The sequence below is a fragment of the Diadema antillarum genome, unplaced genomic scaffold (genome assembly GCF_040938485.1).
Source record: "Diadema antillarum isolate AM-2024a unplaced genomic scaffold, OU_Dant_1.0 seq00000649_RagTag, whole genome shotgun sequence".
Lineage (NCBI taxonomy): Eukaryota > Metazoa > Echinodermata > Echinoidea > Diadematoida > Diadematidae > Diadema > Diadema antillarum.
In genome coordinates, this window is record NW_027271563.1 from 581,337 (window position 1) to 596,967 (window position 15,631).

At 38.1% G+C, this 15,631-nt stretch overlaps 1 protein-coding gene across 1 annotated transcript; it reads left to right on the top strand.

The window, feature by feature from the left end:
• Positions 1 to 418: 418 nt before the first annotated feature.
• Positions 419 to 8,001, top strand: LOC139736488 (costars family protein ABRACL-like). Its single transcript, XM_071647239.1, has 3 exons — positions 419 to 556; positions 3,054 to 3,125; positions 5,508 to 8,001. The coding sequence occupies exons 2-3, from the start codon at positions 3,065 to 3,067 to the stop codon at positions 5,690 to 5,692; spliced, it is 246 nt and encodes an 81-aa protein (XP_071503340.1). The 5' UTR covers positions 419 to 556; positions 3,054 to 3,064; the 3' UTR covers positions 5,693 to 8,001.
• The last annotated feature ends 7,630 nt before the right edge of the window (positions 8,002 to 15,631 follow it).

Genomic DNA, 15,631 nt, shown 5'->3' on the forward strand with positions numbered 1-15,631 from the left:
TGCATGCATGCACATCACCAGTGTGTGTTGATGGTGGGTGCGATGGTGGTGGTACGTGGGTGCATGGATGTGGGATGGCCTCAGTGCACGGCGCTAACCGTGTGTGTGTGTATTGTCCGTTGCGATAATACAGAAAATAACGGGCGATTCAACAACATGTGCATACATTCGTATAAGGCTCAAACGCACAGGATCGTGAATGCCTGTGTGTTGTGCGTGTGTGTATTTGTGTGTAATAGATTGACTTCGCTGAGTCTGTGGAGTTGACAGGCTAGTCACGTAATATCAATGTCTTCCAATGTATGACTCACTTGGAGCCAGCAAATGAGATCAGCTGAGAGAAAACCCGGAAGTGTTCAACACACGCGGATTCTCTCACGGGTTTCTGCCACACATACTAGTACATAAACACCGTATAGCAGACCAGTATCTAGAGGGGTGTCTTTCGCTGTCTTGTCGATCGTTTGATTGAATTGTGCAGTACTGAGAGTCGAACAAGCAGTTTGAAGTCAACGCTTTCCCTTGTTTTGATGCCTATTCGGTAGTCGCAGCAAAAGTGAGTATACTGTTAGTGTTACATGTTCCTACGTCAAGTCATGATTCAATGTATCGTTTGACTTACTTTTTAGTATTATTTAGTAACTGCGCGAGGCGCGTGAAAGTAGGTGGGGTGGGATCCTCAATGTCAATGATTATTGATAGTACAATAGAGCGAGAGGAGCGAGCGAGAGTGCCGGTAAAGATAATGGCTCATCGATCATCCGTACTGATAATATTGATAATGAAGGAGACGTGGTAAATATATCTCACTTTCTATTGTGCTCATATTCATCTATGTTCGTAATATTCTAACTGCAACAGGGCTCCCACATCCTACCACACTGCCACAGTATAATTAATTGTGTGAAGAAGCGCCCCGGGCCGGGTTATATTCCAACTACTACACAGTACTATGGCAACAGGGCATTGCCATACTGCATAGCTGTAGTAAACTTAGATCCTAACCGTTAGTTGTAGTCATCTCTGACTTTTATAGTTGACTGTTTGTGAAGTCTGCAAACTAAACTTGTCTGAGTTGAGCCTATAATTTCATGAGGTAGATAAAAAGGCAATGTCATCCCTGGCCTAACCCTGAGCCCGGGGCACTCCTTCACACAGTTTCGCGTTTGGACTGATCGCAGTTATCCCTGGCCCTGCTTTCTTCAACAGTTGCAGTGTTGTTATTGTCCCCAGTCCAAAAGCTCGGTAAGACTTCCTTACATGTCCCCACCCCCCCCCCCAAAGGCCCAACACACACACACACAACTCGCATTGCACTGAGTGATAGCCCACCACTTGCCTAATGCATGTGGGACTGTGAGTGCGTGCATTCATGTAAAAGCTAGCAAGGGTATGGTGATGTAGAAAGGGATGGCAAAACTAGTACGGGGGAGGGGGAATGTCAGGCGTGTCTTCACAGTTACGAAATTGAAAGTTATGGTCCATAGAAGATCGATATCATTTGATTTATCATCCGTTTTCACCACTCTGTAGATTAAGGTGTTTCATTTCCTCCATACGGTGTAGCTCCATGGCCTTTTTCCAGGTTGCCTGGTCTGTTATATATCTCCTGGGATGCGATGAGATATTTCAATGTCTTGCAGGATTTCCCCATGGTCTTGACCCAGACACAGAAGCTTGAATTTATGAAGATAGCTTGGATCTAGTCCACAAATTATCCAAATTTCGACAGATCAAAAATACTAACAGATCTGTGAGCGTAATGATGAATGTAACGCTTGCACACGTATGTGCAGGGTACACCTTCAAGTACTTAGGCTTGTTTTCATGCATGTATTAAAATGTATTTGTTGTACTTTATCTTTACCTTTACCAAAGATACTGGAAGATTGCTGTGTGACAGCAGTCAGACTTCCAACTCCATCCTCTTCAATTTGTCACTATCATCATCTCACCTTGGTTGGTGGGTATAGTTTCCTGTCCAGTCCAAAAAGGGAGAATTTGTAGTTACTGCACATGATCAGAGAACAGAGTTGCCTATTAGGAATACATTGTAGGTAGACAGGAATCATTGGTCTTCCTAGTGCCAATCCAGCGTAGTTTTGAAAGCATCAATAGATGGAGCTTCCACTACGCATTATTAGCCAGGGAATTTCGGTCATCTTTTACTCTAGGAATGAATGTATCCTTCTTAAATTTGTTTTACATCTCAGCTTAGAAAGTTTGTACGGGTCTGTGGTCTCTTATAGTTGTATCTGCCCTGGTACAAAGAAGTCATCAGGGTCTATTCTGTCATATTCATGGATGATCTTGGACACCTGGATCATCTCCTCTCCACCTTCGGTACTCAAGGGATGGAAGGTTCAGGAGCGTAAGCCTTTCTGTATAAGGCAGGTATCTCAGAGAGGGCATCATCTTAGTTGCTCTATCTTGCACTCTCTCCACTGCCTTGATGTCCGAAGTGTAACAGGGAGACCAGACTGCATTTCCATACTCAAGGAGGGGTCGTACTAATCCTTCGTACAGTCTGGTAATGGTAGACATGTTGTGACATTGATGGGTACGCCTGATGCTTATGAGGACTTTGTTGGCCATACTATACATATACCGTCATGTTGGTGGAACTTCAAATTGGCATGTATGAGTGGTCACCCCCAGGTCTTTTTGCTCCTTTGCTGTAGTCAGGGCTGCACCTCCTAGTGTGTAAGATCCCTCAAGGTTTCTACATCCAAAATATAGAACACTGCATTCTTTGGATTAAAAACTCAGTTTCCACACCGAGGACCATTCTGTAAGGAACTACAGGTCAGCTTGCAATCTTTGCCGTTGTTCCGGGAGGAAGGCACAGGAGGCAACCTTTGTGTCATCATCTGTCCACATGAACTACCTTTTTGAATTTGGGCCTTAGAGATCAGATGCATGACAGAGTTGTTCCATACTGATTTCAACCTCTGGAGAGATCCTTGAAATATTGAACACACGCTCACACACAGATAAACAAAGTAGTGCTTCATGGTGTAATGAAGATGTTCTGTTTGTCGTTTTATCCTCAGGTTGTACAGTCATGAATGTGGAACATGAAGTAAGTCTGCTCATAGAGGAAATAAAGAGACTGGGCCAGCCAGGTGAGTCCAGTGACCATGTCAAAGATTCTCACACAAGTGTGCTGCTCAAATAGAAATGAGAAGTAATTAATGTAATGTAGAACTTCCAAAGTCTGTCGAGTAGGTGTTCACAAGTTTAAATGACAGTTTTTCGTCTTTTTTAATTTTTTTTTTTTTTTTTTGGGGGGGGGGGGGGGAGGGGAGGGGTGTTGAGTGGGAGAAATTAGCTGGTTGTTGTTGTTGTTGTTGACACTGACACTTCTCAATGTTTGAATATTCTGGGTTGTATTGTATTACTGGATAATTCACATAATAATGACTGATGCAACTCCTAAACATAAGAGTTTGCAACAGGAAATCCCCTGTAATGATGAATAATGCTAAACAGAATTATTAGAAACAGAACTCATAAAATCCAAAGAACAGTTCTTTCATTGGCTAATCTCAGGAAATTTGCAAACTCAATAGATAAACTTTTATCCTTCCCAAGACATGATTCATTGCAATCTTCAAGTGTGTGCGAGATGCGTGAGGCCATAACATTGGTTGAGATTGGCTAATTGGCCAAAGATCAAATACAGTCACTTCGTCCATCGTGCTGTTGACAGGTGTAGAAACAAAAAGTTAAATATTATTTTTCTTCCATAAAATCTACTCGCTTATTTCAGCTAATATCTAAGTTGATGGTTTTTATATGCAGCATAGCTGTTTTGTTAGCATTTTTTCCCCTCCAGAGAAGAGGATGTCCCATATAGTGAGACTGAAAATCAGAAGTTACCATCACAATAAAGTTGTTGTACTGCCCGTGTAGTGGTGATATATTGTGTAATCACATAAATTGGGAATCCTCCCTCCCCCCCCCCCCCCCCCCCCCCTTCAAGAAGAAGAAGAAGAAGAAGAAGAAGACTTTGTTCTTCCATTGGCATGGCATTGTGACATCACAACAAACATGAGAATTTGTTTTGCTCTCACTTGCCACAACTGTGTCTCTAGTAAAGTCTGGGATATGAAACACAGGAGAGTCTTGATTGATAATTTGACATGCCTTTTTATCATAACTTATCCTTGGGCCTCTTTCACAATAATGTGAAAACCAAGTAGACCTACATGTGTCAGCTTTAACACCAGTTGTAAGTTATTATATTTGCAACATCAGTTGACAAATGGTACAAACTCGTTAATCTTCATTTATGTCAGCCCTGCATACATAATTGAATTTTTCCAAAACCAAAACCTTGCAGGAAGTCATTTGGTTTCGACAGAGAAACTACAATTCATTTTGACAGCCTAGTTTTGGAGCTAAATAGAAGTTAGTTTAGTAAGAATAATAAGAATATTAATGACATACATGTAGTCTTGCAAGGTAAAGTAGGCTATCATGATCTAACAAAACTTCATTTATCACCCAGCACTGTCAGATTTATAGTGGTTCTGAATAGAGTAAACTGCCAGTATTGGCAAGTAAAAACTGAGATGATCGCACTTCATTTAAAATCACATTTTGTAAGTGGTACTTAGCATAATGTATCCTTGAACACTACATGGGATGTTAACTTCCAGTCAATCATTTTCTCTGGGATGAAAGTGGAAGGATTTGCTGTCAGTTGTCACCACTTACCGTTAATGAAACAGAAATCAAAACATTGCACTCCCGTTATAACAAACAGGGTTAAAACGAAATTATTGTTACAACGAAGTGAAAATTCACATCCCCAAATTATCATCTACATGTCTTTGTATATTTCACTCTGGCTGTATCAAAATGTTGATTTAATGAAATAAAACTGCTGGTCCTGATGACTTTGTTATAACAGGAGTCGCCTGTATTGACTTCAATATGCTAAACTCTTTTCGGTCAAATTATTACAGTGAAAACCAGTATAAAAACCTGGAAGGTTTGGCTTCAAGACTACTCTACATCTGCACGTATATTGTATGTATGATCATAGTTTAGTTGTTTGTGTTGAAAACTGTTTACATTTCTCTCTTTTTAATTAGATGAAAGAAACTATATCACGTTAGCAATCAAAACTAAACATGAAAAGAACTGTATGGCTAGCATTAGCAGTTCACATTAACATTTGTGTGTTGTGTTTAAGTGTGTGTGTGTATCCAAAGTATACAGTGTGGGATTGGACACACAATTACCAAACGTACTAGTACTTGTTGAGAACATAATAACAAATATACATGCCAAATTTAGTTGTGATCATCCATGATCAACAGCCAAGATCGTCTCTAGGAGGCTCTTTACAACCCTACCCAGGTTTTTTGTTTGTTTGTTTGTTTGTTTGTTTTAGCCTCCAAAATGGGCCAGTCTTTTTAGGGGTAAATGGTAATGTGCATCATGATTATGTTTTTAATGAAGAGTGATCATGCTTTTAACACATTAATCCTCTGCAGGTCCTGATGGGAAGATTACCGTAAAGTTTGGAGTGCTCTTCGCGGATGACAGATGTGCGAACCTCTTCGAGGCTCTCGTCGGTACTCTGAAGGCGGCAAAGAGAAAGAAGAAGATTACTTACGAGGGAGAGTTACTACTACAAGGGGCCCACGACAATGTTGATGTAGTCCTTTTAGAAGAGTAACTTCAAACATTTATGATAGGGATTGTTGGGATAATCAGTTTTTATACCGATGCATTTTTAAGGCTATATTATTTATCAACAGATACATGTAAAAGAAAGTTATAGCTCTGGCTTTACATTGCAGTAGTCTCTTGTGACTGGTGGTTTGACTCTCCACCATTTGATCAGCTGGAACTATTTGTGTCCCTTGCAATTATTTCCATTCCCAAATGTTTAATTTCACAGGTTCTTTACCAAACAAATATGACAATATATTCTGTGATTGTCCAGCAGAGTGATGCTTCCATAGTGAACCCTACCTCTGAAAGTCTGCATGTGGTCTTCTAATGTAAATTTGAATTTTATAAATGATGACAATGACTCTCTAATGACAATTTGATCTTCCATGTAACAAAATATGTAATATTCTGGCATTCTTTATGTGCTTGTGAAATTACATGACCACCAGATTGTGTAAAATTTTCCAAAGTTGCATTATGCACATAATTTACTCCAGTATGCCATGAAGAATACATCCTTTGTGTATTTTTTTTCATGAAAATTCTGTCTAAGCTGCCAATATGAACGTATGGCTAATCTCACAGCTTGAGTACTTTTCTAGAGTCACCATCGACAGTCTTTGCTATACAAATGCTGCTTGGTTTTTTTTAGTTACAACCGTACATGTGTTAGTCACAAGTCACTGCATTGGGTATTCATTAGTTGCTAGTATTTGTGTCAAAGATTTCTTCCTTGTCTTTAAATTACATGTAATTTTGCATTGTGAAGAAAGTGTGCAGAGTATGAAAAGCAGAGGTTGAAACACATCACATTTTTTGTACCAGTGACCTTTAAATGTCCATGCACAAGTTTAGTCTTTGTTCAGTCATGTGTATATGTGTTGATTCATTTCAAATGCTGATGTGTCCAACAAGTGAGAATGAGTACTATCAATCTGACTGTTCTTGATGTGCTAATTCACATTTTTTTTTTCATCATTCTCGTCCATCTTGCATGACTGTGTTTTGATGCTATATTATGCTCTTGTGAACATTCCAAGAATGATCAGGACTTGTGTACGGAGTACCTTATAGAATCAGTGTCTTAGAAATAAAGGTTTTTTCTTAGTCTCGTCCGTTTCTCAGTGACAAATTTACGCGCAATTCATGTCTAAGTCAAAGCAATATTTGTTTTGGGTTCTTGTTTTGTTGTGCTATTTTAGGTTTACCTTTTTGTGTAATATTCTTACATTTCTGATATTGGCATATATTTTAGATTTTATAGTTTGTGACAATTATTATCAAGTACGGTGAAAGTGGGATAGTTTTTCCATTGCAAAGTTATTGATTCTCCTTATTACAGCAATGCAGTGATGTGTTGTTTTAATCTACCCATTCCAGCACCTTTTCTCTTGTGACCTTGATGGACTATTGTCACATCGTTTTTAGCAATATTTCTAAATTGTGTTAGTCATCATCAAGTTCAGGCAGTCTGACCATGGTGCTACAAGAGAGTAGCTCCATTGTCTGACTCACCTCTGACCTCTGAATATTTGACTGATGATAATTTCACACCTTGATTTTCTTGAGCAATATCACATATAGCTACTTCACTTTACTTTACTACTAAATTTAAGATTACACTGACTTTTGAAACTACAATTGTATTTTTATAAGGTCTGTGTCTTGATATGGATTACTCTCACTAAAACCATGTTTATTTCTGAAGAATCCACATGAAAGATCCATTAAGATATAAATATTCAATATCACAAATGTTTACCAAGAAGCCAGCTTTTATATCAGTAACAGTGGCTCACTTGGTAGTACTTTGTAATTATTCTGGACCAAAATTTTAGCTGTGATTTGCCTAAAATTTTTGACTTAACTACCAGTACATAATCAATCGCCTTGTAATCTCTTTGTGATTGACATCTCGTCTTCCCAGTAGCATCAAATTTTGCTGACATTGGAAGCTACAACAAACTCGATTTTCTGTGTTTGACTACCAGGTAATTAAAAAGACCAACTTTGTGTGTGAAAACTATGTTGTAACTAAAGGCAGAAAGAAATTATTTATTGTCTCCTGTCCATGAATTGCATGTTTCAGTACATGAAACCTGTAGAACGCTTCTGACTGCGCAGGAATTTGAAAATTTGTTAGCAAAGCAATACATTTTTAAAATCTTTGCTTAGAGTCATTTATGAGGCAGAAATGAGTGAAACTGTTGACATTTTGTGTGCTTGAGGATTAGACATTACTTTGATATGAGAGAAGAATTTTGAGGGACAAAATAAAGAGCTTAAGAAACTTTAACAATCTCAAGAAAACTGCATTGTTTCGTGTTGTATCTTTTGTTTTGACTGCTCAGATCTAACATGAACACCCAAGTATGTGTGTGTGTGGGGGGGGGGGGGGGGGAGGGGAGTGACTATGTAGTCATGCATGTATCATCCCAGGAATACACTCTTTTCGTCAAAACACATACTATCCGTTAATAACCTCATTTGCTCTGGAGATTCAACAAGAAAAAGAGAGAGAAGAAGAAAGAGAGAGAGAAAAAAAAAGAAAGATTGATAGATAGAGAAGACAGGGAGGGGATATATTTCAACTATCTTTTGCAACAGGTCTACTTTTGATTTCAAGCATATGACATTCATGGAATCACATACACTTACAATGTGTAGCAAGGTTGCTTCACACAATTCTGTAATCGTTTTTTGATATTTTTGACATGCCTACAAGAATAGTAAAAGAGTAAATGAATAAAAAGAGGGAAGTAGAAAGGTACTATACAGATCATTTTAAAGGGTGTAATAGATTTCCAATTTATTTCATTAATCAAAAGAGCATACAATTCTAGCCATCCATATACCAAATGATTGCCACGGAAATGTCTAACTTCTAAAGATATACACATTATACTTGGCATATTAAACTAGAACTATCACTCATTGTGATTAATATACCCCCACCCACAACTGAGGAAATTAGCTCAACTAGGATTTTTTTAAAACTTTTTAATGAAAAAAAAAATTACCAAGGCAATACACTGTCCAACAGTAAATAAACATATTGCTCACTGTTAGTCAAATGTCCCACATCTCAAGTCAAGTGCTCAAAAACTGAGTGAGTAAGATTTAATAAACTGACGATTTCTATGGTTTTTATTAAAAATTGTATAACCATGGCGCAACACAATGTTGGATATTAAGAAAAAAAATGAGGTTTTGCACAACTATATATCATAGCCATCACATGTGCCAAATTTCAAGCCAAATGCTAACAGGATGAGGGGCTTAGTTGAATTCACAATATTAGTGTATCATTTTCATTCAAAATATACTGTTACCATGGCAACACATTTTCAACACTGACAAAAGAGTTTTTGCACATCTAGGTAATGTAGAGTTAACACGTGCCAAATATGAAGCCAAAACGCTCTAAACATAGAGAGTTAGGATCTAATCGAAATGTTTGTATGATTTTCATTCAAAATGCACTGTTACCATGGCAACACATTGTTCAACAATGATGAAATACAAAGTTTGCATATCTTTGTACTACAATGGTTGCATGTACCAAATTTCAAGCCAAATGCTCAAAGACTGAGGGAGTTACCTGAATCCACAATATTTTTATATTGATTTTCATTCAAACTATGCTGTTACCATGGCAACACAATGATCAACAATGATGAAAGGGTAAGTTTGCACATCGTATACCATAGTGGTCAGGTGTGCCAAATTTCAAGCTAAATGCTCAAAGACTGAGGGAGTTGGCAGAATCCACATGCTTTTTGGTGAAAAAAATGTTGTTACCATGGCAACGCATTGTTCAACAATAATGACAGATTTAGTTTGAACATCTATATGCTACAATGGTCACCTGTGCCAAATTTCAAGCCAAATGCTCAAAGACTGAGGGAGTTAACTGAATCCAAAATATTCTTGCATGATTTTCATTCAAAATATACTGTTACCATGGCAACACATTGATCAACAATGACCAAAGACTATGTATGCTAATCTACGTACTATAGTGGTCACATGTGCCAAATTTCAAGCTTAATGCTCAAAGACTGAGGTAGTTACCTGAATTCACAACATTTTTGTATGCATTTTAGTGAAAAGCTGCTGTTACCATGGCAACCTATTGTTCACCACTGACGAAAGATTGAGTTTGCACATCTATATGCTATAGTGGTTGCATGTGCCAAATTTCAAGCCAAATGCTCAAAGAGTGAGGGATTTAACTGAATCCACGATATTTTTGTATGATTTTCATTCAAAATATGCCGTTACCATGGCAACGCATTGATCGCCACTGACGAAAGATTACCTTTGCACATCTACGTACCACAGTGGTAATGTGTGCCAAATTTCTAGCTAAACGCTTGAAGACTAAAGAAAGTTAGCTGAATCCACAATATTTTCGTATGTTTTTTGGTTAAAAAAAGCTGTTACCATGGCAACACATTGTTCATCACTGACGAAAGATTAAGTTTGCACATCTATATACTATAGTGATCATGTGTGCCAAATTTCAAGTCAAATGCTCTCAGACTGAGGGAGTTAACTTCATCCACAATATTTTCGTATGACTTTCATTCAAACTATGCTGTTACCATGGCAACACATTGAAAAAAAATGACGAAGTAGTAAGTATGCACATCTACATACAATAGTGGTCACATGTGCCAATTTTTATGCCAAATGCTTGAAAACTGAAGGAGTTAGGCTAATCCACACATTTTGTATGATTGGTAAAAAAAAAAATCTGTTGCCATGGCAACAGATTCATCACCACACACATCAAATGTGTTTTGCACAAACATACATTACATTGATCGCATATCCCAAATTCAAACTGAATTGCTACAAAACTAAGAGCTTAGAGCAATCCACAACATTTTGTAAGATTTATATGAAAATCTTCCGTTGCCATGGCAACGCATTATGAAATAATCACGAAAAAGGTCTCTTGCACATCTGCCTGTGATAGCGGTCACACATGCCAAATTTGAAGTTGATTGCTCAAAAAATGAGAAAGTTGTTCGATCCACAAGTTTTTATGAAAATATGCCGTTGCCATGGCAACGCATGATGCGATACTAATAAAAAAAGGTGTCTTGCACATCTACCTTTAATAGCAGTCACACATGCCAAATTTGGGGTCAATTGTTCAAAAAATGAGAGAGGAGTTCGATCCACAACATTTTGCTAGATTTTTAAAAAATTTGCCGTTGCCATGGCAACTCATTATGCAATACTAACGAAAAAGGTGTCTTGCACATCTCCCTTTGATAGCAGTCACACATGCTAAATTTGGGGATAATTGCTCAAAAAATGAGAGAGTAGTTCGATCCACAAGTTTTTACGAAAATATGCCGTTTCCATGGCAACGCATTATGCGATACTAATGAAAAAGGTGTCTTGCACATCTACCTTTGATAGCGGTCACACATGCCAAATTTGGGGTCAATTGCTCAAAAAATGAGAGAGGAGTTCGACCCACAAGATTTTGCAACGGACCGACCGCCCAACCGCCCGACCGCCCGCCCGACCGACCGACCGACCGACCGACCGACCGACCGACCGGCCACCCGACCTCAGGATGATTCCTATATACCCCCCCTACACACTATGTGTGGGTGGGGGTATAATAACTTTTGATGTATACAATTTCGATTAACTTTTATTCAAAGTTGATTTCATTAAATGCACACAGTGCACTACTGATTCACCACTCTCAGACTACGCTGTACATAGCATGCAAGCAGCGTGGAAATTCACAGCTTCCAGTGCAAATATGAATGAAGCTATCACGTCAGTATACACGTTCATAATCAAATACCATAGCCTGCTAAAAATACATATTCAAATATATTACCTTTGACATTGGACATTTGTGCGCGAAGACATACCATAATGTAGTACTAATCGGATGATATGTCAGAATTAAAACCATATGCATTTTGAAGTATTCCTAAGAACATTTGCAATGTCTCAATGTACAAATGATGCACAGGACAGAGTGGATCGGTGAGAATTGGATGCGCGAGTTTAACTTTGGACTGTTTAAACCCACGAGCACAGCGAGTGGGTTTTAGACTGTTCCAAAGTTAAGCGAGAGCATCCAATTCTCACTGATCCACGAAATAGGCCTGTGCATCATTTGTTTCATAAAATGGGCCCGTAAACTCATGACATACAACCATGAACCCCATCATGCATCCGGTACACCTACTACACTATGCAAGACTTGAGCCATGCGTTCGGGTTTTACCGGACGCATGGCTCAGTGAGGATCAGTAAAAATCAATGCATGATAATTGACCAATCAGATTGCAGAGATTCTAAAGCCCATTTTATAATGTCATCATCTGTGACTAGCACAAAGAACATTACAATACTAAAGTTGCAGCTCTTGTTTGTAGGTACAAAAATAGAGAAGATACTGAAATCCCATCTGCCTCATACATTCTGCAAACATATCTAAACAAATTTGGACTAGTGAGACAATTACGGTACAATGTAGTGGTTAAGTTTGCTATTGAGAACTCCATTGACAGCATGAGAGAAAAGTGTTATCCCTTTACAAGAAGCAATACAGGTAATGATATTCTGTGTTGGGTATATATTGCATTTGTGCTACTTTTAGCATGTTGTTAACTTTCACAAATATCGGTTGACTTTTACATTTTTGTGAAAATGAAATGATCATGAAATGTATGGTGGACACAGCATCCAGTATGTCACCTTGTGCATCTCACATTGAAAACATCCTGCTTTTGAAAAATTTACTGTTTCTTAATCGTACAATTTGGATTAAACTTGTCTATCGTCCAGAACAAAGCCATTCCATTCCACAGGTTGCCCTCCTGGGAAAGACAATTTTAACAATTATCATATAAAACAAATCTACTGTATCTCATGTTGCATAAAACCTTTTTACATGAGAAAAACTCTGGTTAGCACTTTAAACTCGGGTGAGTATGATTCTGCTATTGACTTCAACAAACGAAAAAATAAATCTGATAAATAGTAACATCACAAGCGTTCTTGGGTGAAAGGTCTGAGTAACAGGTGCCTGGTAAGAGAGAGAGAGGGACAAACCTAATTTTTACTTTTGACAGAAAATATATCAGTGTTAAAGGTGCATGGTCCCGGTGTTTTAGTCAAATGCGTACGTGGGCGCACGGCGCAAGTTTCCTATAGAGACCTACGCTATTGACTCCTCTTTAGCGCTTACGCTTTGGCCCACTTCCCCAAGTCGGAAGAAGTCCGATCCACTGTAGTCAGTGGTCCTATCACAGTTCGGCTCATGATTCAGCTGATGGGGATGACAGCTTTAGCAAACTTCTTTTGTGATGTCATAATAACAAGCACATAAGCACGCAACCTGGTACTTAGCAACACCTACGCACTTTACTCTTGATGACAGCTCAACTTCGGTAATCTTTGTATCAATGCTAATGGTGATCGGCAGTATCATCAACAGCGCCCTCTACACTACCGGGACTATGCACCTTTAAGTATCATTTCTTCCAATAGATCTTTGCTTGATACTTGACCTCACTGCATATTTTTTCTACATGAAATGAAAAAAAAAAATTGTAGTGCTTATTGCTTAATGCAGTAATTTCAGTGTGGACAGATCTTTCTTTTTTTTTTTAAACTTGAATGCATATTTACGAGACTTTGGGGCACATGTTAGTACAACCAAATATGCTGTCTCCATGTCTGTTATCATACGTCATTAAACAGTGATGCAGTGAACAAAATACACATGCTACGTACTCATTATTAACATTAAACAACTGAGTCAAATGCTTGGATTAAAGGTCCATGCTTTACTAATTCATTTATTTTGATAGGAGTGATATTTGGCTTTTTTTTTAATCATAGCTTTGACTGAAACTTCATGTGCAACTTGATTCTACTTTGTTACAATTATGGTGAGAGAGACTGCATGCCAGACACAAAGTTGCTTTTGAAAGCACCAAACTATTTAATACTCAATATCATGCGAATACAGGTTTGCGGAACCAACCTACGTGATAAGCCAGTTCGGGGTTCCACCTTGCACATACGTAGGAAAAGGTCTGTTGTACCAACAAGGCATGTTGGTTTTTTAATTCACTGAGATAACCATCCAGGATGTAATGATTATTCATGTAATCCTTATAAATAAATGGTGTTTGACAGCGCAACCACTTGACAGCAAAAGTGGTATTTGGCAATATCAATAGAAAGAGATTGTTAATACATTCAATGCAAAATAATGACTTGGATGCTTTCCCTAGTGTTAACTAATGGACCACTCTGGTCACCTAGTCTATGCAAGTTCATCCTTTGTTTGAACATGATTGATGAATTCCATCAATTGTTATATCGGCCAAGCCTACGCATTATGTCACTTTGAAACGAGTGAAGTGCCTAACCAACTAAGAAAAACAACAGATCATTTGTACCCACATGCATGTGAGCCTACTCCAAACTGACTTATTTCCATACATTTGATAAACTCTTACTGTCTTTGTTTGTTTTTTTTTTTTTTTTTCAATACAAACTGATTGCAGGTCTTTCCTATGCATGATTTGCATCAGAGATGATTTACAGCCATTTCACAAATACAACAATAACTGCATACTGGCAAGTTTATACACCCAGCAGTTGTACATTCAATATTCGTCAGGAAAGTCCTTCCCTGACAAATACTTGTTGCGGACACAATTTGCATGTATCTAGTTTCATATTAAAAACAACAACAAAATGTTTACACTTAAAAACAAAACTTAAACTAGATATATCGCTACGGCTACTGATATGCCTCCGCCATAATGCATGGTTCTCCTAATAGGTCTATAGTACAATGTCTTGACAATGTGTGATGACAGTTTCACACAATTGGCAAAATATTAAAATGACAGGTTTGACACAAATGTGCTGAATGTTCAATTTCCTAGAACTAGGTTCAATTGGATGAATGATTAAAATGTCAGAGTGCAGGTATTTGGGGAACTGATGATTTTTACTTGACTTTTGACCCTTTTATAAGTTTATGCATTGAGTAATTTTCAAGGTATTGAGAAAAAGTATAATTTCAGTATCAAATGGGAAAATAGCATTATCTAAACCTGGCCTTTGACCTTTGACCTCACAGTTCCAAAGAGAATCACTGTTAGGTTGAACATGCATAAATATGTAAGTTTCATGATGATACCTTGAGTTACTTTCGAGATATGGAGGAAAAAGTGCAATTTAGCACTTTCACTTGACCTTTTACCTTTTGAACTTTGACCTTTTGGCAAGAAACTTCCCCAAAAATATATATTGGGTAATACATGCCATACATCAAGTTTTTAAAAAAAAAACCTTCAGGCATATTGCATTTTAAGGAAAGTAGTGATATTTTGAGGAGTTGACCTTGACCTTTGACCCCCTGACCTTTGACCCATGACCCCCCAACTTCCCTAGATAATCACTGCCCATCGGTACAAGCATATATACTAAGTTCCATGAAGATACCTTGAACCATTTGCGAGATATGGAGAAAAACATGAAATTTCAAAATTTTTTTCACAAAATAACCTGTGACCTTTGACCTTTGACCCTGTGATCCTAAAATCCACACAAAGTATTATCCCCAAAGGATATACCCTCATACCAAGTTTGATGTAAAACCACCACACGGTTCTTGAGATATCGACAAAAACAAAACGGGACGTACGGACGGACGGACGGACGGACGGACGACCCGAAAACATAATGCCTCCGGCCACTTCGTTGCGGAGGCATAAAAAACCCCAGAACTGCTTCTCATTGAGATGCGTAAGCATGATGCACTATTGCTTGTTATAAACTCTGAGTTTAAAGTTGGGTAGATACCATCATAATATGAGTTGAAAAACGACACCATCAATTTTTGTGCTACCAGGCAGCTGAAAAATCCAAC